This window comes from Diadema setosum, chromosome 10 (assembly GCF_964275005.1).
Source record: "Diadema setosum chromosome 10, eeDiaSeto1, whole genome shotgun sequence".
NCBI lineage: Eukaryota > Metazoa > Echinodermata > Echinoidea > Diadematoida > Diadematidae > Diadema > Diadema setosum.
Genome location: NC_092694.1, coordinates 10989153 through 11012684, shown reverse-complemented (window position 1 = coordinate 11012684; position 23532 = coordinate 10989153). Strand labels below are relative to the sequence as shown.

General features: G+C 39.1%; 1 protein-coding gene across 1 annotated transcript in view; it reads left to right on the top strand.

The window, feature by feature from the left end:
* Positions 1-23532, top strand: part of LOC140234535 (von Willebrand factor A domain-containing protein 8-like) — a 45149-nt gene that overhangs the window by 12857 nt on the left and 8760 nt on the right. The window contains exons 14-35 of the mRNA XM_072314576.1: positions 218-378; positions 698-811; positions 2043-2211; positions 2864-2941; positions 3820-3935; positions 4366-4487; positions 4999-5105; positions 5847-5995; positions 6371-6446; positions 7105-7240; positions 8005-8124; positions 8602-8807; positions 9563-9714; positions 14246-14354; positions 14950-15088; positions 16243-16430; positions 17635-17819; positions 18772-18897; positions 19566-19648; positions 20363-20535; positions 21410-21611; positions 22529-22607. Of these exons, the coding sequence (XP_072170677.1) occupies positions 218-378; positions 698-811; positions 2043-2211; positions 2864-2941; positions 3820-3935; positions 4366-4487; positions 4999-5105; positions 5847-5995; positions 6371-6446; positions 7105-7240; positions 8005-8124; positions 8602-8807; positions 9563-9714; positions 14246-14354; positions 14950-15088; positions 16243-16430; positions 17635-17819; positions 18772-18897; positions 19566-19648; positions 20363-20535; positions 21410-21611; positions 22529-22607 (2990 nt within the window). The remainder of the gene's footprint in view (positions 1-217; positions 379-697; positions 812-2042; positions 2212-2863; positions 2942-3819; positions 3936-4365; positions 4488-4998; positions 5106-5846; positions 5996-6370; positions 6447-7104; positions 7241-8004; positions 8125-8601; positions 8808-9562; positions 9715-14245; positions 14355-14949; positions 15089-16242; positions 16431-17634; positions 17820-18771; positions 18898-19565; positions 19649-20362; positions 20536-21409; positions 21612-22528; positions 22608-23532) is intronic.

Genomic DNA, 23532 nt, shown 5'->3' with positions numbered 1-23532 from the left:
TACAGCGGACTCCCGTTATAACAAAGTCCTCGGGACAGGCAGTTTTCTTTCATTGTCTCGAATTTCTGTTATAACCGAACAAATAAACAATAAAACTACATAGAGTGGATAATGTTGCGGCTTGAATTTTTACTTCGCTGTAACCAGAATTTTGTTTTAACTATGTCCGTTATAACGGAAGAGCACTGTTATCATGAACGCATTTCCTGCTTTTCAGGACATGACCTCTCGTGACCTCTTGCAACAACGGATCACCGAGCTCAATGGTGATACGGCGTGGCGTCTGTCCCCTCTCATAAAGGCAGCTCTAGAGGGCAGCGTAGCGCTGCTGGACGGTCTCCACCGGGTGAACCCGAGCACACTCGCTGTGTTACACAGGTTAGGAAATACAAACATTTTTTGAATAGTTGAAACATGGAAATAGTCTTTGTAAGCTCTTGTCTTGCCAGGAAAACATGGAACTCATTTAGACTGAATGCTCTAGACCTAATTCTTATATTTACTCAACGTGACCAACCGTTCTCTTTCATTCTTGTTACATGTATGTGCACTATGTACTATGTTTTCTATGTTCACTATATTCACTAATATGCCATGAGATAATAAAGTTGCAATTTTTTTATTTTGTTTTTTGTATTTTGTATGGAAAGGAGTTGAAGTCTTATGAAAATTCCTCATTGACAATGTTTTTCCCCAGACTGGTGCATGACCGTGAAGTCACGCTGTTTGATGGGACGAGACTGCTGCGTCACGACAGATTTGAACAGGCAAAACAGGACACCGGTCTCTCTGAGGCAGAGCTTGCTGAAAGGTATGAGTAAAAAATAATGATACTACTACTACCACTACTACTGCTGCTGCTGCTGCTGCTACTACTACTGCTGCTACTATTACTACTACTACTACTACTACTACTACTACTACTACTACTACTACTACTACTACTACTACTACTACTACTACTACTACTACTACTACTACTACTACTTCTATTACTACTACTACTACTACTACTACTACTACTACTACTACTACTATTACTACTACTACTTCTATTACTACTACTACTACTACTACTACTACTACTACTACTACTACTACTACTACTACTACTATTACTACTTCTATTACTACTACTACTACTACTGCTACTACTGCTACTACTGCTACTACTACTACTACTTCTATTACTACTACTACTACTACTACTACTACTACTACTACTACTACTATTACTACTACTACTACTATTACTACTACTACTACTACTGCTACTACTGCTACTACTGCTACTACTGCTGCTACTACTACTATGTACTACTGCTGCTGCTGCTGCTACTACTACTACTGAATCATCTAACTAGTAATATTACTGCTATCTCTGCTGTTCCTGCAACTGCTTCTGTTGCTACTACTACTTCTGCTGCTATTGTTTCTGGTAATACTACTTCTACCAAGTCATCTATTACTGCTACTACCACTTACTAGTACTACAACAACTACTACTGCTGCTTCTTATTTTTCTACGTCTATTACTACTCCTTCAAATACTAGTACTGCTGCTGCTACTACTACTGCTACTACTGATACTGCTCTTACTACTTCTACAATATACTTCTGGTACTACTGTGCATGGTAATCTTGACTATAATACTAGTAATTAAACCAGAATATTGATGGTGATGATGATGATTCTGATTCTGATGATGTCGATGATGACGACGACGATGATGATGATGATGATGATGATGATGAGAATTGACAGTCACATTACCTAGGTTAGCCTCTTGAAAGTTTGCGCTGGTTTCCCCAAGGCTCATGTTGGGTCAAGCAAGAATATCGTGGGTAAAAATGTGCATTTCATAGACTCTGGATTTCCAACTCTTTAACCCAACTGTCATACAAGTGCACACTCCATGTGTTTGGGAGGTTGTCAATTGAGTCATTAGTGTTTCACTACAGGTTTGCTCTGTCAGTAATATTTCTCAATTATTGTTTGATTCTTCAATTGTTCAATTCTTTTTTCTCTTTCCTGCTTTCAGATCTATTCTGAGGATCCATCCGTCGTTCCGTATCATTGCTCTGGCCGAGCCGCCGCTGGTTGGAAGCAGTAGTCAGCAGTGGCTGAACGCCGAGCTCCTGACCCTCTTCATGTATCACCACATCAAGCCACTGAGCATGGCGGAGGAGATGTTCGTCATAAAGGGCATGGTGAGGAGGAAGGGGTGGTAGAAAGGGGGGGGGGGGGGTAGAGATGAAGAAGGGGCGGGGGGGGGGGGGGAGTGGAGTGGAGATGGAGAAGGGATTTAGGGGGCGAGTTGGGGATTCGGGAGGGGTAAAGACTGTGGATGAGGCAGTGTATATTCACAAATTCAATGACTTCTATTGCATACACCCATTTCCTAGATATGGATCCTGAACACTCCAAGTTTCATTCTGATACTCTTACATAAATTCCAAGCTTCATCGCATTTTCTTTTTCTTTAGACAGCAATAGAAAAAAAAATGACACTCCGATCATATGCAAATTTTCTCTGCAGTTACAAGTTATTATCTTTTTGTGTCGTCGTCTACCTCCTTTCACAACAGTGATGAATGAACATATTTCTTGACATTGATTGCTCTTGTGTCATAAAGTTTGTTAGGTATATCGTTATCCTATAAAGTCAAATTATTTGTAACTCTCTAGTGACTTCATACCCACTAATCTGATGCAGTATTACTGAGCATAACCCGTGAAAAACTACTAAGTTGCAATCAAGTGATGGTACATCCAATTTTTTGTCCAAAGTCAATGATGAAAAGTTGCTCTTACTTATGTGATATTTCATGCTCTGATGCTGGTCCTTTCACCCATCCTTAGGTTCCAAATGCGCCAACAGAAAGTCTGGATGCCGTCTTACAGTTGACCCACAGACTACGACACGCAACTGACCCCAATGTAAGCTCGTCGACCTGATTGTTTGACTATTGAGTAAGATGACCATAGCTTCACAAGGCCTTCTTGGTTGATTGTCAATTCTTAGGAATATCTATATTAAATGAAAGAAAGATGTTATTCAGAGGGGTGAAGGTTCAGGTGCAATTTTCTTCACTTTGTCTCCCTCTACAAATTAAATTTGTTAAGATCGCAACTGCTGATCTGTAAATTAACAAACACGTCGGAAAAAAGTTTGTAGAGGGAGACAAAGTGAAGAAACTTGCACCTGAATATCTATGTTGTTTGATGTTGTGTGAGAGATCTTCATGTACAGTGACAGCCAGAGTAAGATGGTCTTAACATGAGATGGCCCTATCATTTGATGATCCCTGTCTAAGATGGCCTCCTGGTTTGATTGATCTGGCTGCTAGATGACCCCTCTACACTTGGTGACCCCCATTTCACACTGTCCTCCTGGATATTTTTCTCAAAGTTGATGTAAGATGACCACCAATTTGAGATGGTCTCAGGTTTGTTAGCCAAGAGAGAGTTTGTCGCCAGTTGCTGTTTTGCAGCAGAAATATTATGCAGTGCATGGTACAGAAGGTGTAGTGTTTATTGCATTTACTTCTCAACTGATTAAAAGTGTGACAACTTGTGAGGCACAAGAATTTGGACCACAAAAACTTGGTCCTTGTCATTGTCAAAGGAATACCTTGCTTACATATAGTGCCCCTCATAGTACATTTATTCCTCAACTCACAATAGTCTGATGACATGCAAAGCAAAAAGATTCAGGCTTGCATTCATAATGTTGTGCAAGAGATGGCAAAGTTAATCTTGTAATATGTGATGTGAAATTTGACCCCATTCTTTTCTTTTGTTCTTCCCTTCTTCAGCTCCAGTCTGTGGCTTCGTCCCTGTCCACCAGAAACCTGATCCGCATCGCCCTCCGCCTCTCCCGCTACTCAGACCAGAGTATCTACGAGGCCATCAACAAGGCTTGCCTTTCGAGGTCATTATCCTTATCTCAATGAGAGAAGAAGATAGAGAACTCTATGTGCAGTGTATCTCTTGAAGGGCTGGTTGTTGCCACACCTATTCACAGTTTTTACATTTTGATTTCAAAATTGCTGTAACATTCATTTTCTTGTGTGAATTTTCGTTTAAATTGCCATGTTTTGTAATAAGATTATGGGAAATGATATCAAAGGTCTAATATCATTCTTCCCCTTGAATTTTTTTTTCCAACTGGAAGAAGTTTCCATCCTTAAAAAAGAGAAGGAAAAGATGTGACTACTGAATAAATATATTGAGATCTCAGTGAAATGACCATGGTTGAGAAATTTTAATGACAGAAAGTGAAAAAAAAAAGATTTTGTCTGTAATTTTATAGTATAACAGTCTGAGTTCTAATTTTTTTTTTTTTTTTTTTTTCCTGGCAGATTTCTTCCAAATTTAGCAAGGCAGTCTCTAGACCAGGCCTTGGAGGATGCTGGCATCACTCCTGTAACCACGGCAATGGATGACTCCAAGTCTCTAGATGAGCTGGAGAAGGGGATGACATGTGAGTTGTCTCCAGACTGCAAGTCTCAAAATCCTAGACAGACAATATTTCTCAAGAGTATGTTGAGAGTTAGGCAGAACTGGTTTCTGTTGACAATTCCCAGGGGGCATTTGAGTGGAACTCTACCTTCAAAAATTATTCTGTGTGTGAATAGATGTGAGAAAATGAGAGGAACAGGACAGTGTAAGTTTGAATTCTAATGAAAACTGAGAAAGTTGAGATTTTTAGTTGTGATCCATCAAACACAAAGTGGTAATTCTGTGATGTCACATGCAAGTCCCCCCCCCCCCCAATTTGGTCTGTACTATGAAATAAGAAATATGTGTTTTCTCATCAAGTGAATTGTGCCTGATTAATCACAACTTAAAAAAAAAAAAGACATTTTTTTTTCTTTTATTAGGTTTGATCAGAATTAGCTCAAACATATCTGTATACTATTTTGAAATACAAGTTTGTGTGACTTTTGTTTAAAAAAAGTAACTTTTTGTGTTTTTGCACATCTGATACTCAGGTGAGATAAAGGACAATGTACTGAGGGTCGGCAGGACGGAGATGTCACTCTACAACCCAGAGAACCGCATGATGGTACCCGACACCCTCTTCTACGAGAACCCACAGGTAAAGGTCAACATGGTGGTGTTGCTACCTGAAAATTTTGATATCTATTTGAAGTATGATGCTCGTGACATACAATTCATATTGCACTCTTGTCCTCATGTTTCAAACCAGCAATAAAGTGTCAGCAGTACGAGTGTTACCTCAGTGGAACGTGTTAACATAATTGCCACATGGTAATGAATAAGCAAAGTTGATAAAGAAAAGCAGAAGCAAAAACCTGTGAAATGTCAGAATTAACCCAGGAAAAACTTACCACACCTAATCATGATTTACTTTCCAAGTTGGCTCATATTCAGAGCAATAGTTACAGACGAAGAGTGGAGCACAAGAAGTGTGCAGCAAAAAAGCATAACTACCTGTAGTCTGTGTCTTATCCTTTTCCAGATTATTGATCGCGCTGTGCGTGCAGCACAGACCCAAACAATTGCTTTGATTCACACGATCGTCTGCATGGCAGCCCGAAGAGCGGCCCTATGGTATTGCAATACAAAGTTTCACCAGCCGATATAGTTTGTTGACCCATTTCATAAAACAAATAATGCACATGTTTTAAGTTTGTGATGTGGGTGGAAATGCAGCACACTCTTTGGTACTCACAATGTTGTGCATATGGCTGTCTTGCAAATACACTCGAGTGCACCTCATCTTCACTAATGCACCCCATATTACATGCATTATTTGTTTTATAATTCCAAGGGTTTTTTTTTTTGTTTTTTTTGGGGTTTTTTTTTGTTCACACAGCATCTTGCCATCATGGAGGACATGCTGAAGGATTTCTCCCTGGGAGAACATCTCCTCCTCGTTGGTAACCAAGGAGTCGGCAAGAACAAACTGGTGGACCGCTTCCTTCATCTCCTCAATAGACCCCGGCAGTACATCCAGCTACACAGGTAGGAGCTCAGCCACGGTCTTTGCGCATAAATCAGTGATGCATGTTGGGATATTCTTTGCAGGTTTTAAAAACAGCCTGGTGTTATCCTGGACTCAACATTAGCAGTGTTCCTGGCCCACTAAAAATTGATCTTGGGCCACTAAATTTCTGAAACGGTTATATCTTGGTGGCCCAATCAAGATTCTATTAAAGATTCAAAATAGATTATCTTGTTTACTTTTAGTTTATTTGTACTTTATTTTGGAGGCCCCAGGTGTGATGATCCATATCTGATCCATTGTAAAATCATTGTCAAATGGTTCATTTCTGGTGATATTGAAGCTATGAGCAACCCTGAGGCATACCGTTTTCATGTTCTCGTTAAATCACACAGGGATACAACAGTACAGACCCTGACTCTCCAGCCCAATGTCCAGGATGGCGTGATTGTCTATGAAGACTCCCCTCTGGTATGTAAACCTCAGAAAGCAAAATGGTACTTTCATTCTTGATGGGTCTATTACGGTCAGAGTGTAAAACAAAATGACAATCAGAAATATGAGGTAAATTAGCATATATTTAACTGTCGAAGGAAGCGCACATCAGCATTGATGACGATAGACATCGAGACAGCAGAACTTGTGGCCAATACTAACATTATCAATCTCTCAGCATACTCTTGATTCATTGCTGATCGGCAAATTTGTTGATTTATTTTTGTTGCTTATGGTCATATATGTCCTGAAGTAAACTGTCAATGAATTAAGGATTACACAATCCTAATTTTTGTTTTGTTTTTTTACTAGAAATTGTGTACACACATCACCTCTGAATTACGTATCTTAACCCACTTGGCTACATCTCATTGGTTCAAACAATTCAGAGGTACTTTGTAAACATAATCACTACAGACCCATTCATACCTGTGAGTCATTTGTTTATTGTAGTTTTCATCATCATCAATATTTTTTGTTTGTTTTTTTAGGGGAGGAGGAGGAGGGGGAGAGGAATGTAGGGATGAGGTGGGATGAGGATGCTCATGAAGTATCTTGGCTAGTTACAGTAAAGTGCATGGATAAGCTTAAAGAGGATTAACGCCTACCCCGACTTTGTGGTCCACTCCTGTAGGTGAAGGCGGTGAAGTATGGCCACACCCTGGTGGTTGATGAAGCAGACAAGGCCCCCACCCACGTGACCTGCGTCCTCAAGGCACTGGTGGAGAGCGGGGAGATGCTGCTGGCTGACGGTCGACGGATCGTGTCAGGTGAAAAGACCCATTCACAATCCCATCTTATTTCTCTGTGACTGATCTGTGGCGTGTGAAACCTATTCCTTTTTTGCTTGTCCATTTAATCATGTTTGAGGTTAGTATGGATGTGTAGGCCTTTATATATGATTGGAACTTGCGTACCTTTAAAGTCAAACAGCTAACATGATATGGTATCTAGCATGGATGAAAAAAAGAGAGCAACTTCAGCCTAAATATGAATATATGTTTCTGTCTTAAAAACATGCACATATGTTTTTGACAGGTCACTCTGTATACGCCATGTATTTAGTGAGTCTAAATTTTCGCGAATCGGGACTTCACGACAATTTCGCAAGTGGTTAAATTCGCGATCATGGAGTACTGTACTGAACGAAGAAATGTGCGTCACATTCATGTTGGGATCAGAGTAATTATTTTCGCGTGTCTTTAATTTTGTGAATAGCACCTGACTCGCGAAATTCGCGAAATTGAAAACCTTACGAAATATTCAGCATATACAGTATATTATGCAATAAGGGGAGCAGTCTCATGTCTAATTGAATGGCTGTGGAAGGGATATGTGAAAAGTATTCATCAGTCAGTGAGTAGTACCAGTATGTGTTGTGTTTCAGGCTTCTGTCCAGCATCCTATAATTCATATGTGCAGCACAAAGTGATAAAAACATCATGAATGTAATTGTAGATAAGGAGAAATGAAAAGAAGTTCAGACGATGTTGAGCATCATCTTTTGTCATCTCTTTTCACCTTGATTCATCAGCTCATTCCGGTCTGCAACCATCAGAGGACATCATTATCACCCATCCAGATTTCAGTATGATGGTCCTCGCCAACCGGCCGGGCTTCCCTTTCCTTGGCAACGACTTCTTTGGCTCTTTAGGTGAGTGAGGTGGACTTTTCACTCTTACTCGGGAGTCGCCTACTAGATTGTATCATCGCTTACTCACCAGTGTCTGCTGTTTTGATGAAATTTTTTTATGAAGAGTGAAAATAGTTTTCTTACTTAAGACAGTCGACTTATCCAATACAGTGATGACTTGCAGCATGTTCTCGCTTTTTCTCAGAACTACACCAAAAAAAAATTTTTTTAGCTCCTTTGAATGTCCGGATAGATTAATGGCGCTATGTACATGCTGTTCCATCATCGATAAATTCATCTAGTGTATCTGTAGTAATCTTTCATTTTTGTCTCTTTCTCTGTACGTAGTTCACGTCTTCTGCCAAACATGACTTTGTTGGGTTGCTAGGACCATAATGTAGTTTGCTTTGTTGTACAAATTTCTACCTTGCCTTGATTTTAATTTATTCATCCATCAAATTTTGATTCTTCTTCTCTCCTTGTCTTCCCCATTGCCAGGCGACATCTTTAGCTGCCACGCCATCGACAATCCCGACATCGAGTCCGAGATGGCCATGCTGCAGCGCTACGGACCCGACGTGCCCAAGCCGGTCCTACGCCGGCTGGTCCTGGCCTTCAGCGAGCTGAGGGACTTGGCGGACCAGGGCCTCATCGCTTACCCCTATTCCACTAGGGAGGTGGTCAACATGGTCAAGCATCTACAGGTCAGTGTTCCCACTTGGTCAGAGCCTTGTTCATTGTCCAGATTCAGATTCATATTCAAAGACTGCAGTGGCCCAGAAGTGGAATTGTTTTTTTCTTTTTTTTTCTCTACATGTGCTATAGCAATGCAGCGTGTGATAAGGACCAGTGCTTACAATGAACATTTGGGAAATTCATGAGCTACTGGAATGTTTTAGTTTATGCTTGTGAGGAAAATCAGACAATTCCATTCAAAAGTTCAAATGAATTTTTGAAGTTCTGGTGCAGCCATTGCTTGGTGAGAAGGCTACTACAGCTTGTGATGTCACACGAAGAACAATCTAAAAAAGAAAATTCAACAATTAAAAAAAAAAATGAAAAGTATACATTCCCTCTACTTTATAAAAGAGAAAGTCAAGTGACTAGTGCTCTTTCATTATGCTGGAAAAGTGAAAATAATTTGAATTTCATCTGTTTTCACGATATATCCTTCTTCATATGAGATGTCACAAACTGTAGTACTGGTACTCTCCTCTTCCAGCGATGACAGCACCAAAACTTGGAAAATTTATAACCCTTTAACAGATTGTCTGATTTTCCTCAAACTTCACTAACGTACTCTACTAATACTGTTGCTTTCACTCGGACCACATGTATATGTGGATTTCATTTCCCATTAAAGCTTTCTTTTTTTCAGCTGTAAAGCATCATGGAGTGTAGTGATAGCATTTCTGTCCTGATATCATATACATGTATCTTTTTATTCATTTACTTACAGAAATACCCAGGGGAGGGACTAGCCATGGTGGTAAAGAACGTTTTTGACTTTGACGCCTACAACAACGAGATGAGAGAACAGGTGGTGGAGATCCTTCACAAGCACGGCATCCCGATCGGGGCCAGTGCAGCCAATGTCCAGCTGGCCAAAGAGTAAGCACCCCCCACCCCACTGACCACAGGCATTATGGGTCCAAATGCTGGACGTGAAGCAAAGTAGAGTCCAGGGGTCCGTTTCATGACAGTCTTACAAGAGACTTATCGCTCGTTAGACACACTTATGAGAGACTTCATGAAATGGACTTGAAAGTCTCTCATAGCTACATATGAGTGGCTTTGGCCATTCTGAGATTTACGTAAAGACTTATATGTGATGACTTCATGAAACAGACCCCAGTTTTGTTTGCCAATCTATCTCAGGAAACCTTGGTATGGGCTTGTGTTGGATGAATACTGACAAAATAGCATATTATGCAGCATTTGAAGGGGTAGTGGCACAGAATCGGTCCTATCTTGGACACATAAGATGGGTGGTTTGTTTGTTGGGGTGAAATCTTGGAAGGAATTGCTGTTTAACTGATTTAGCTGTTTTCCAGTTATAATTTCATTTTTTCTCTCAGGACCCAGTGACTTCATTTCAAATGTATTACATCATGCCTTTCAATACTTGCAATCTAGTTTTCATTCATCAGTTGCTGCTATGTTGGGCAAGTCATTGGCAAGGAGCAGCCTTTGTCAAAGGAGTATGTGATCCGATCTGTTGAAAGGTTCTGTCATAATGTTGGAATTGCAGTTACGTAGGACTTCATTAAGACTGCAAAACTTGTTAATCTTATTGTTTTGTTTTTTTCTCAAACTTTTTTTTTATTTGGTCAGTTCTCGTACAATTACAGATTAATTTTAACGTCTAAATGATGGGACGTAGGAAAGAAACGACATTACTCCACTGTGACTAACTCTTGTTTTCAGTACTTTATACAGGAGATGCTTTATTACAGTGCACTCCCATTATAACAAACAGGGTCATAACGAAATTTCTTTACAATGAAGTAATAATTCAGGTCCCAAAAGTATCCTCTATGTATCTTTCATACTTTATTTGTTCAGCTATAATGAAATTATAATATTGTGAAAGAAAACTGCCAATCCCGTCCCAAGAACTTCCTTATAATGGGATTCGCCTGTATTGCACTCTACTCCCATGTTTGCATCCTGTGGTCATGGACATCTTAATGCTTCACACTGGTTTGCCCAAGGCTTTCCTGGCTTGACAACAGCTGACATATGCAAAGTGAATTTCAGTCGTTGAAAGAGGAAATTGAAAGAGTTGGCTGGCCATCATACCTCCTGCCTTTATCCTTCACAAAGTTTGTCAGAGTTTGTCGAGGCTTGCTTGAATTAGCAATAATTGATGTAAGCAAAGCAGAAATGCAGTCGTAGAAATATGGTACTGTATGAAATGAATCAAGTGCAATAAACAGCCCTTTATTACATTTTTCCAATGGAGAACTTCCCGAAGTTCAGCTGCGCTGGTTAGCCTGATTGTCTATTCTGTGTGCATATACATGTACTAGCCTTCATACTGAAAATGACCTATCCTGGAGTGTTAACTCAGGGGTGACCCACGAGTCAATTTTAATTCAAAACACAAAGTCCTTCATGTTGGTATTGACATGAACTTTTTTTCCACAACCATTAAGTAAGCAAATAATATGGGTCTTGTTTTTATTATTTTCTCTGTCATTGTTTATGAAAAAACAACAACAAGAAGCAAACAAAATTATTCAGGCAAAGAAAGCAAATACATTCATGTCAGACATGATGTTTGTTTCTGTGCTTTGTAGGGCACTGGTAGCAAATCAAACTCATCTCACGCAATGCACCAAAACTAGAGACGGTATATTGGTATGTCAAACTGTGGTATGAAGGACGTATCAAAAGGCTAGGAGGTATAAATTTAGAATATAATTTTTTAAAAACCAAAAAGAAGAAGCATATTGATAACTTGCAGAATGTATTCTAACTTTAAATGGTTGTGGCACTGATTTTAGGATTTTTAAAGGCATTGATAATTGTGGTCCTGAAATGTAAATTCTTTCATGCAAGTTTCTTGTTTGGAAATATATGACATGCTTCAGATGTAGATAATTCAAAATCTATTCTGGACCCAAAGTTTGATAACTATTGTGGCAGCAAAAATAAGATTCTTATTGTTGCTGTATATGCCATATATTCAGCTACTCTAAAACACAATATTTTCGCAGCATGAATTTTCGCAAATTGGAGCTGACAACTTTTTTTTTGGGCATGAAATTTTCGCGAGTTGCCTCTAACATTCAGTGCATATAGTGTAGACAAGAACTTTCGCGTACATTTTAATTTTGCGAATCTTGGATCGCTCGAAATTTGGGACTTCCTGACAATTTCACAAATGGTTAAATTTGGGAACTTAGAGTACAATAATGAATGGAGAAATGTATGCGTGTATGTCACATTCGTTTTGGGATCAGAGTTGATATATTCGCATGTTGTGAACACTGGACTCACAAAATTTGCAAAAATAAAAACCATGTGAAATATATGGCATACAGTATATTATATCTGATCTATTAGGGGTTATATGCAGTATGTTTGATGATTTGTTCTTGTCATATTTAATATTCACAGTATATATTTTGTGTAATAATGTCTCATGCTTGACCTGCTTGAATGTTGGTGTCAGTTTCAGAAAGTTTGTCTGAAATGATTCGTCCAAAAAATATTCATGTGAAATAAAATTATCAAATTTAAATTTTTTCACCTTTGTCAGATCCCATGCCTTTTATTTGTTGTGTCATTTGTTGTATTCATATTTCATTAAATAGTTGAAAAACCAGAACAAAAATTACTACCAAGAAAAATGTGTCTTTAGAATTTATTTCCAACATGCAAGCAGCATCAAGACTTTAAATATTTATGACTTTATTTTGTTATTTTCGAACACTAATTCTATACGTTAAGCACATGTTACTTTTTGGACGAAGATAAAAATCAGACATTTAAATTGACATGTCTAAAATCTAAACAAGATTTTCTTTTCCGTAAATTAATAGTAGTTTTATGAGTGTGTGTTTTTAAAACCAGTAGGAGCGAGGAGTTTCATGTGTATGTCACAATCATCAAAAGAAGACATATGACTTGGATATCTATACGGAGGTTCATTTTTGACAGAATTTACCAGGTGGTCAAACTTCAAGAAAGTCCTATAACTGCTTTTTTTTTGCACAACAGGATGACTATCTCGCACAAAATGTTTTACCACAAAGACGAAGTCATATCGTCAGCTGAGAACCAAAAGGGTGTTATTGCAACTTTGGGGAGTATAGAGTTGTTTGTATAACACTGTAGAGCTTGATTTCCTCTACACTGTGGTGTCAATTTTGAATTAAAGGGTGTGTACAGTTCTGGTCGAGGTGTAGATTTAGCTTTTAACATTTTGCGAGATATTCAGAAACCACTCTATGAGATGTCAAAGAGCATGCAGTTCTAAGGGGTATCAAAAGTTTATTCGATGAAAATCGGTTTTGAAATGGCTGAGATATCCAAAAACAAGGTGAAACAAAGAGATCCTAATAAAGTTGGGGCATGTCGCCTTTTATTATTAGCACTTTTTTGGATATCTCAGCCATTTGAAAACCAATTTTCATCAAATAAACGTTGAATCCTTCTTAAAATTACATGCTCTTTCATATTTCATAAGAGGCTTTTCATTATCTCACTTAGGAATGTTCAAAACATGAATCCCTACCTCAACCAGTACTGTACAGTCCCTTTAATTATCAGTAAAATGTTGAAAATTATAATCAAAAGGGCACTATTTTACCAGATATTTCAAACAGTGCTTACAAATATACTCACTTTTGATTGAATTTAGTTTTATTTCGTGAAAATTAATTGTTTCGTTTCTATTTACGCTCCAATCTTAGAACGTGATAGCGCCCTTCTGGCTCTCAGCTGACAATATGTTTGTTTTGTACAGTTTATTTACCTTTGTCGAGTCCAGGGCTGTAAGCAAGAATTTTTCCTGGGGGATGGGGAATATATTCCATATTCTAGGAAACGCACACGGAAGGCAGTGCAGCGACAGAGTGGGGGTATGGTATGGGAGGAGGGTATTCCCCCTCTCACACGAGGGAGCTTTTACATTATTAGAATAATAACGAAGTTCAACAATTTGGTGCTCTCTTTAGGGGGAATATTTGGAATACATTTCCCCATCAAATTGTTTTAAAATCTCAAACCCTAGTCTGAAGAGAGAAGGGGATTGTTTGGGGGTTCATCTGCCCCTTTCCCCTGTGCACCAAATGAAAGGCAATGTGACTAGAAACTGATTTTCTCATAGAAGTATGCTTTCACCTCTTACATTTCCTTTTGTAATAACCAGCTCCTTGATATAAGTGGAAGTTATGCACCCATAGACCGAAATTATGATTTTTGTGCGATAGACAAATGTGTTTTGTCGTCACATTGTACAAGATATTGCTTCTCTTTACAGCTCACCTGAGCCAAAAGCTCAAGCGAGCTATTGCAATCATTCATTGTCCAGTGTCCAACGTGCGCCATTTGTCTTGCATCATGCGTTGAGTGTTAACGTTTTAGATTTTCAGCTTTGATCCAATCTCTTGATTTCTATTTCTGTCTTCAGATTCCCCTTACCAGCAGCAAGTCTGTCGGGCAGGTGGCTGTTTGGCAACAGGGGGGCCAGCAAACGGAAAATGGTGTGTCCAGTGGAGGAGAAGAAACTCAGAGTGAAGGTAATGATTGTTGCTTGTACTTTGTAGTTGGAAGATCTGGGTTAATGGTACCCATACAAGGACTCAAGCACAGACACAGATTCACAGACTCACTTTGCTAAAGAATTTACACTGAAGAGGAAGGCTATATCCACTGAAAGCAGCAAAACAATGGTAGCAGATACTGAGTTTGTAAAAATAAGCTGGATGTCTGGCCCGTAATAAAATGTGCTATGCCTGTTTGAATATCAGCAATCCATCCTTAATGAGCATCAAACCAGTTGCCATGGCTACTTGATTGCAAATTAATTTCAGGTAGTATCTCTTATTTTAGCAATGAGCAAGAGAAAAAGATGTCTCATCAAGTTATTGACTGTTTCTTGAAGAAATTAATTTCTTCATAAATCTTTTATGGATTCAATAAATCCAATGTACTCAATCACATCCTTAAGTCAAGACGAAATTTGTATATTCTTGCAAAATCTAGAATCGTCATATGTCTTATCCCCACTCCCATTGTGTTACAAAGTCTGTAAACTTTTGAGATAGAAAGTGGAACCCAATCCTGCAATTCTCTTTCTCCCTTTCACACAACTACTCTGAATGCTGGTTCCAGGGCCCGGCCAACATCCAGGTCCGAGAACACAAGCTGGAGCGCATGGATTCTCGGTCGGCTAGTTTCAACGAGCAGGCGGCCTCATGGCAGCTGCCTATGAATGAGATGAACATACCAACCGACGTGGTCGTGTCCAAAGGTAAAGGTCACGGTAATCTTGATAGGGTCATATTTGCTCAGGGTATTGTAAAACATGATATTTTAGCGGCTTGAAATTTTTGCGAATTGGAGCCGAAGGCCTTTTTCACGGCATGACATTTTCGCGAAGTGCCTCTCGCATTCAATGCATATAGTGTATACAAGAGCCTTTGTGTGCATTTTAATTTCACGAATCTTGGCTCTCGCGAAATTCACGAAATTAAAATGCACATGAACATTCTTTGTTTTACAGCAGCCTCGTCCTAGTTTGTGCAGTTTGTGATTTATACTTCTAGGGCAAGAGGGTCATTTTGGATGCACATTTTGGACAAGTTTTGACACTAGTTACTCTGGTGGTCCAGAATGTTATCCTCTATTATACCCCAGCATCATGCCACAGTGTACCAAGATTATGTCGCAGTGTCAAAAGATTATGCCATAGTGTTCCCAGATTATATCACAGTGTCCTCTGAAGATTATGCCACATTTTGCCAGTATTATGCCACATTTTAACAAGATCATGCCACAGTGTCATATTATTATGTGTCAGGATTCTGCCACAGTGTACCAGAATTATGTCATGGTGTACCAAGATTGTTCCAGTGCCAAAGTGTTTCAAGATTATGCCACCGTGTACGAAAATTGTGCCTCGGTGTATAACAAGATTATACTCTGGTGTTCTGAGATTTTACGAGAGTGTTTTGAGTTTATGCCACAGTGGTCTAAGATCTTGCCACAGTGTAACAATATTACGCCACAGTCTTCTGTGATTATACCATAGTGTTCTGAGATCTTGCTTCGGTGTACACATTGTATTAGACGGCATACCAAGATCATATCACTGTGATTGTGCCAATGAACTCTGAGATTAGAATATTCTCAGAAAAGCGGATTGCCAAATCTGGTCATACAAGCTGTGTTCTGAAAGAACAGTCTTCTGTGATTATACCATAGTGTTCTGAGATCTTGCTTCGGTGTACACATTGTATTAGACGGCATACCAAGTTCATATCACTGTGATTGTGCCAATGAACTCTGAGATTAGAATATTCTCAGAAAAGCGGATTGCCAAATCTGGTCATACAAGCTGTGTTCTGAAAGAGTATTTTCCCAAAAACTTGGATAAATGGCCCTCTCAACTTTGACCTTTCCCAGAATCCTCTTCTGAGATGGTCCACGTGTGTGTCGGCAACCCCATAAGTCTCTACAGCATGAAGCCACTGGGCCAGACCATCAAGTTCCTGGACCTCTACGACGTCTTCCCTTTCCTGGGCTACCGGCCAGCCCAGCTTGCCGCCCTCGGTGGCCCGCTGCAGGGGCAAGTGGTCCTCAATGACCCCAAGGTAGGGTGGGTCAAAGGTCATGGACAGGTGGATGCACAAATGTGTCGTTAACCCATTGAGGACGAGTCCCGAGTATACTCTGGCAGGTGTCTATGGAAAATGCATGTTGTAGCAAAACCAGTCCGTCCTCAACGGGTTCTTCTTCTTCTTCTTCTGGTTAAGTCTGCCTCCTTCAATAGCCTGAAGATTCTTGCAGACTGGTGCTATTTACATTATAATACAATTTATTTACAGATATTTACAAGCACATAGAACATTTGACGAAAACAACTAGCCACTGTGATCAACCGTTAGACGGTTTCGAAATGATCCCACAGATGGCGCAGAAACAATGTCTGACGACAGGGAATTCCAGTTCCTTACAGTTCTTGGGAAGAACGAATGGCGATGCGATTCAGTTCTCGAATATGGTACCTGATAGGAGTGTGGTTGCGAGGCTCTCGTTAACTGAGTAGCCTGTTTGATAATATAGTCCTGTGCTGAAAGAGGAGTAAGATTATTATGTATTTTGTACATCATAATTAACCTGTCATTTTCTCTGCGCTGTTCCAGAGTGGTCCAATCAAGTTCTTGTAGCATTTAAGGTACTAGGGTTAAGGTACTAGCTGACCCTTGTGGGAGTTCCTTTCAATTTCCACCAAACGTGGTCTTGAGATTGAGCTATTATTAGAATGACACAGTCAAAGGTCAAAGGTCAGCATAGTCACCATAACTACCTCAGCCCTTTTGCAACTACTTGTGATGTGAACCTTTTCCTTAGGATACCAGTTACATATTGTGTAGTTAAGTTGCCACTGGTAATGATGACCTTCATGATTTCAGAATTATGAATGAATTTATGTCATACAAGCACTGATCAGAAAGCAATGTATAGAAGGCAATTTTTCATATGACTTATGCCTGCCCGCTTATTGTGATTTACAACTTAGTATCAGTACTATTAATGTCATGCACAAGAAAATTATGGATGTAAGATATTTTGCATGCTCACTTATATAGAATTAATTAGCTCGTAATGAAGAGTGTACGATTTAGTTAGACACCGTACTGCCTTTTCACAATGCAGGACAGTCTCTTATGTTTTGTTTTGTTAGTTTGTATTTGTCACACGAATACTGTTGGCTATATTAGCAGCGCCGATGTGTCTGTTTCCATCGTTACCTTTGAACTTTGACCCTACCTTTGAACTTTGACCGTCCCTTAGAGTCACACCACCCTGCTGATTGACCCAAACTCCGGTCAGGTGTGGAGGCTGTACACCTCGGGCCTGCTGGAGGAGACGGTCACCAACATCCGCCGGACTGTCACCGGTAGCAACCAGGCCCACCAGTACAGGATGTGCGGAGAGTTCGCTCACGACAACTGGCTGGTGTTCTATGAGGAGGGAGAGTGAGTTTGTGGCAGAGCTGCCAAGTCTCCCTGATTCCACTGGAGACTCCCTGAAAATGTCAAAATCTGTTCATGTCTAATTAAATAAGAGAATATCAAAATCTCCCTGATTTTGGGAATTATTTTCGTCCTTTGAAATGCATGTAACACACAGACATCTCCCTGATTGCTGCGTGAAATGTCCCTGAGATATGGATTTCTGTCCGCTCTTGTTACGGGTCGTTATCGCGAAGGTTTCTGATTCTGAAGTGTTTGTTTGAAAATGAAATAAGGTTTGTTACTCCGAAGGTGCAGTAGTCCAAACATGAAGGTGTATAGGTGCGTACTAACATACCTTCGAAATTACAAACCTTATGTACATAGTTTTCAAAGGAACAAACTTTCAGGTTATTAAAGCTTATGTCATTTTTTGGATTAACAAACCTTTAAAACAGCAAAGTTATTTTTTTTCATTTACGATTAATGAACTGTCAGAATATTGGACCTTATTTCATATTCAGATTTATGAAGCTTTGGAATAATGCCACAAACGTTCAGATTAATGTACATTTCTTTGTATGGAATTTTTGTGTTTTGAAATAATAAACTTCATTCATTTTTTTGGTGGCTTTGTGCATATTTAGTAATAATCACAAGAAGATAAAGCCTAGTGGAAAGTAGCTATGCAGAGCCATGCAAGTGTAATGTAAAACTCCAGCAGGAAAATGTAGCCAAATAAATTTTTGTGTTTCATCAAAAGTTTTTCTGTACAGTAAAAAGAAAAAGAAGGAAAAAGAAGAAATGCCTCTTATTGTTTGTGTTCAGCAGTGGTAATGACAACTGTGCAATATAAACATTGAGCAAGACTATATCATTTGAAGTGTACAAATGGGTAAATGCTAGAAACAGGTTATTATTGTGTTCTTTAAGATTTTAAATTGTCCTTCACTTTTTTTTCACATCTCACTAACAGATCCAAAGTTGAATGGATGGATGTTATGAATGGGGAGGCCTACACCATTGACCTTCCCATAAAAGTCAAGTCCCTTCACCTGACCTCCCCCGATTCCTGGCTGGTGGTAGAGTCCAACTCAGACAGGTGAGTAGACATAACATGGAGCTCAAATGGAAGTGCAGGGCCAGTCCTATTCTTGAGCGGGGGTATAATTATGTTATATCCCATACCCTTTTGATGTGATTAAAAAAAGAAAAAATGTCTTGACATGTTGTGAAGGACAATATTCTAACCATTTAAAAGAATTAAAGAAATGTCCTGAGTGCTAACTACAATGAAGTGCTAATTACTATAAGATTCCAGAAATGTTTACAGTGTGAGAACACCCCTCTCATGCATGCATGCTGTAGGTATTGCATGAACATTTATTTCTCTGTTATTCAGTTTCTGACCTGATCATATCACCTACATGGTACTAGAAATTTTCAAAGATAAACTTGCAATGTAATGTAAGTATGATGAACATATTTTTAACAACTGATCAATTAAATTTTGATGTACACATGAAGTAATTGCATGTCATATGATGTATGCACATAAAGAAATTTGTAAACTGCAGACAAAAAGAGGTGAAAAACCCCTCCAGCAACATTTCATTACTAAAACCTTGGACAGAGGCACTTTTAATACTGAAGTCCCTTGTAGCCTTCTGCTTCCACTCCACAGATATACACAGTCCTCACAAAAATGTGATCACAGATGACCCCCCTGTCCACCACACACACACTCTCTCTCTCTCTGTCTCTTATCAGGAAGTATCTTCTGACACGCCCCTCCCCCGATGCACCTGTGAGTCAGATGAATGCCATCTTCGATGCCAATCCAGGAGACATGGGTGAGAACTCAATGAAGTTAAAAAGGGGAAAGCCCTCTTACTCTTACTCTTACTCTTTTTTTATCAAACTAACTTATATTTGGACTGGATTTCTCCTTTATTCGCCACTCTACATTCAGAGTGGCTTTGATGGAAAGTCTGAGTCAAATAATGGAAGTTTCAGGAGAATTGCCTCCCCCCACCAAATTAGACAAGAAAGTTCTGGAAATTTTGTAGGTGTTGCATGTCAACTTTTACTCTTGACTGTAAACAGTGATATTGGCTGCTATCTCACATGTAAATTATGGGAGGTGATATGGGCATCACTGCACAGCTGTCTGTGTAACTTGCTTGGGAAATTTTACTTTATTTTCCTTGCGCGGAAAAAAAATTAAAAAAAGAAGGAATCATTAAAGTGGATGGGTGGTGGCTGTCAGTTGCACAAACATTGGAGCAACATCAAAATAAAAGTTTTGTGGAAGTGTCTGAATGATGCAATCATTCAATTATAGAATGAAGCAGACTCTTTTGCTTTTGTCATCATAATCATCATCACCATGATCATCACCACCATCATTACCACCAGCATCAACACTATCACCAGCGTCATCATCATCATCACCATCATCACTATCATTTCCACCATTATCACATCACCTGTCATCAATTTTTTAATTGATATTTACATTACAAGGGGTAAGTTGATAATTCAGTTTAATTTTTCTCTGTATTCAGAAGCTCCCGATGAGACCTCCTCACGGTCAAACCTACCTCAGACTGTATCTCAGGAAGGCTTGAACAAAGCCAACCTCAGCGCCGTGATCGGAGAAAACATGGAGGCGCCGAACCGAGTCATGGCCGACCCTCAGACGTACAGCTCTGTTGCCGTGGGATTTCCCGATCTGCAGGTGTGTTCAGTTGTGGGTCAATTTTGTTTCTCATACTCACTGCAATGCAAAATATATCAACTTGTGTTCCCTGCTGTTGTGATTGTATTTTCATGACTTTGTCAGGTAGTACACTTCAACCTGTTACTATCATTCTAACCTTGTTTGTAGGGCCCATTACAATCATATGTTGGACAACATGAATCCATGCCTCCGGTTTCTTATCATCACCCAAACTCATGTTTTGTTTCATTTTATTTTGTCTTGCTTTGCTTCGTTTTGTGTCATTTCATTTTTTTTATATAACTTTATTGAAAATAGAAATAATTTGTGCTTTGCTTTACTGTATAAGCTGTTATTTTCGCATGCAGATATTTTTGTGAATGAGGAGGTCATGGACATTTTCTCAAGATGTTTTTGCGAATTGAAGCGAAGGTGTCGCATGTGCACTATTACATCAGTGCACAGGACACATTTTTGTGTGTTGATAATTTCGCAGTCCAACAATGATTCGCACAATTCATGAAAATTAAACCCTTGGGAAAATAACAGCTTATAGAGTACCTCTTCTCCATTCTTTCTCAGTCTTTATACAAAATCTATCACTGTGCGTGTATGATGGTTTTGTATTCCAGAGCTACGCATCAGGGCAGTTGCTGTGAGATTTCTTGAACTGTATGTAACTTAGAGTTCAATTACAGTATAAGAAATATGCCATCCTTTGGAATGTGTTAGTTCTCATGTTTCGATCTGATTTACATGTATGTATTATTCCAAAAACAATGAGCAGCATTTGAATAAGCAACAAACAAAGTCCAGTGGAGGCTGAACTTTCCACGCTGCTTCTACATGAGAAAATTAAAATCTATTCCTCCCTCTAACTCTCCAAACCCAGTCGTCAGTCGATCTGTACACCATTCCTCGCTCTCTGCCGCCCCAACCCGCTCCGTCCGGTGCCCGCGACCCCCTGTCCTTCATCGTCAAGAAGAGTGGAAGGGCGGTGTCCCTCGACGGCCGTCCGGTCATCCTGCCAGAGTCTGGTCAGGTGGTGAGGGTGACCAACAGCCGACAGGTGCCCAAGGAACTCTTCCCCGATGGTGAGTTAGAAAAAGGGCGTACAGCGAGCCCTGTTTACAAAGGCCAACCGGGAGGAAACTGGGAAGATGGTTGTATGGACAGGACTGATGGTCTTTGTGCGCAGGGCCAAAATCATGTAAACTATCATTGACATTGAACCAAATGTGATAGTGTTGTTTCGTTATTTGAAACAAACAGCCTATTTATCAAGGTGGTCATTACGTACGGGGCCTAAAAACATGTAAACTACCGGAGGTAATGGAGAAAATTGCTTTAGGGACATTGTGGTCTTACTCGCAGGGCCCAAAACATGTTAACTACTTATTAATCTTGAACTAATAATGAATTATTCATTGTTTTCACATTTAGACAGAGAGTCTATGATATCAAGGCGGTCATGTGAGCAAGTTTGACTACACTTTGAGTTTCAAAAAGGGATTGTTCCGTCTTTTTTTTTAATCATGGGAAAGGAGCCTTCTTTTTTTATCATGGGAATGGAGCCTTTATTGGCATTGGATTTTTACACAAAGAGGCAAGAATATGTAAATTACCATTGATAAGAAGTCAAAATCAGTTTTTCTACCTGAGACGTGAGATCTATTTACCAAGATGGTCACTTGAGTGCTTTCACTACATTTTACGTATAAAAAAATAGGATTTCTCCTTCTTTTCTCATTCCAGAAAACTGCACAACAGATTCAAATTCCTGCAGTGAACATGAAACATTGTTTGTTTGTTTGTTTGCTTGTTTGTTTGTTTTTTTAGTGTGACATACAAAACAAAATAGTGCAAGATTGTGTCAGCAAAATGAAATGCAGTCTCAAATCAAAACTAATATTTCAAATGCTGTTTGTTAAGTGATGTTTAGAGATGTTATATTCGATAGTAAGGGCATTTACAAAACCCTGTATGTGTGATGTCTGTCTTTGTGATGTAGGAAAAGTCCCTTCCTCTGGTGAGTTCCTGGAAGTTGCTGACCTCTCCTCACAGACTCTCAAGTACATCCCAATTCCAAGGTGAGACTTTTATCATATTTAGATAGTATATAGATTAATGATAGATACTTAGGTAGATAGACAGACAGACAGATAGATGGATAGATAGATAGATAGATAGATAGATAGATAGATAGATAGATAGATAGATAGATAGATAAATAGGTAGATAGATTGATAGATAGATATATTTATAGATTGGATAGATAGGTAGATAGATAGAGATTGATAGATGAATAAATAAATAAGTAGATAGATTGATCGATTGATAGATGTATGGATAGATAAATAGATAGGTTGATAAATACAGTATGTGGATAAATGAATAATAGATAGATAGAGATAGATATATATCTATGCATGCGTACATATATAAATAAATCGGAAATCCATCGCAAGTCTCTTTGCATTGGAAGAGTAGAAATATTTAGCTGTCAAGGGAATTCACCATCACATTTACCGTAGAAATCTGTAGAAATGGATACTGGAGTGTTTAAAACCATAGAAGTATCCTATCTTCTTTTTTTTTAATGCCACTAAGTTTAAGCTTACGTAATATTTGTACTGTATCTTTAAGCAAGATTTTTGATGTCTGTCACAACTTTGATGAAATGTTTGCAATTCTGTTCCATTGATTTTACTCTGTTTGTCAAAGCCAACTTCAACATGGTGTGGAATTGCATGTCAAGTTGTATTATTGCCAAGTGCACATTTATTTTGTATTATAGAATGGGTTGAGAGGAGTCTGCACCTTTGAATGTTTTTTTAAACAGATATATGGTGTCATACAACAAATGCTGTGAGTCATCATCATCATCTTTACGAGTTCATTCCTGTGAAATCATATGTGACCCTGCATCACAAAACCAACAAAAAGTCACCAGACATGAATTTTTAGTTAAGGGCAGATTCTGAAAGAGCAGACTCTAAGCTTTAAAATGATGTA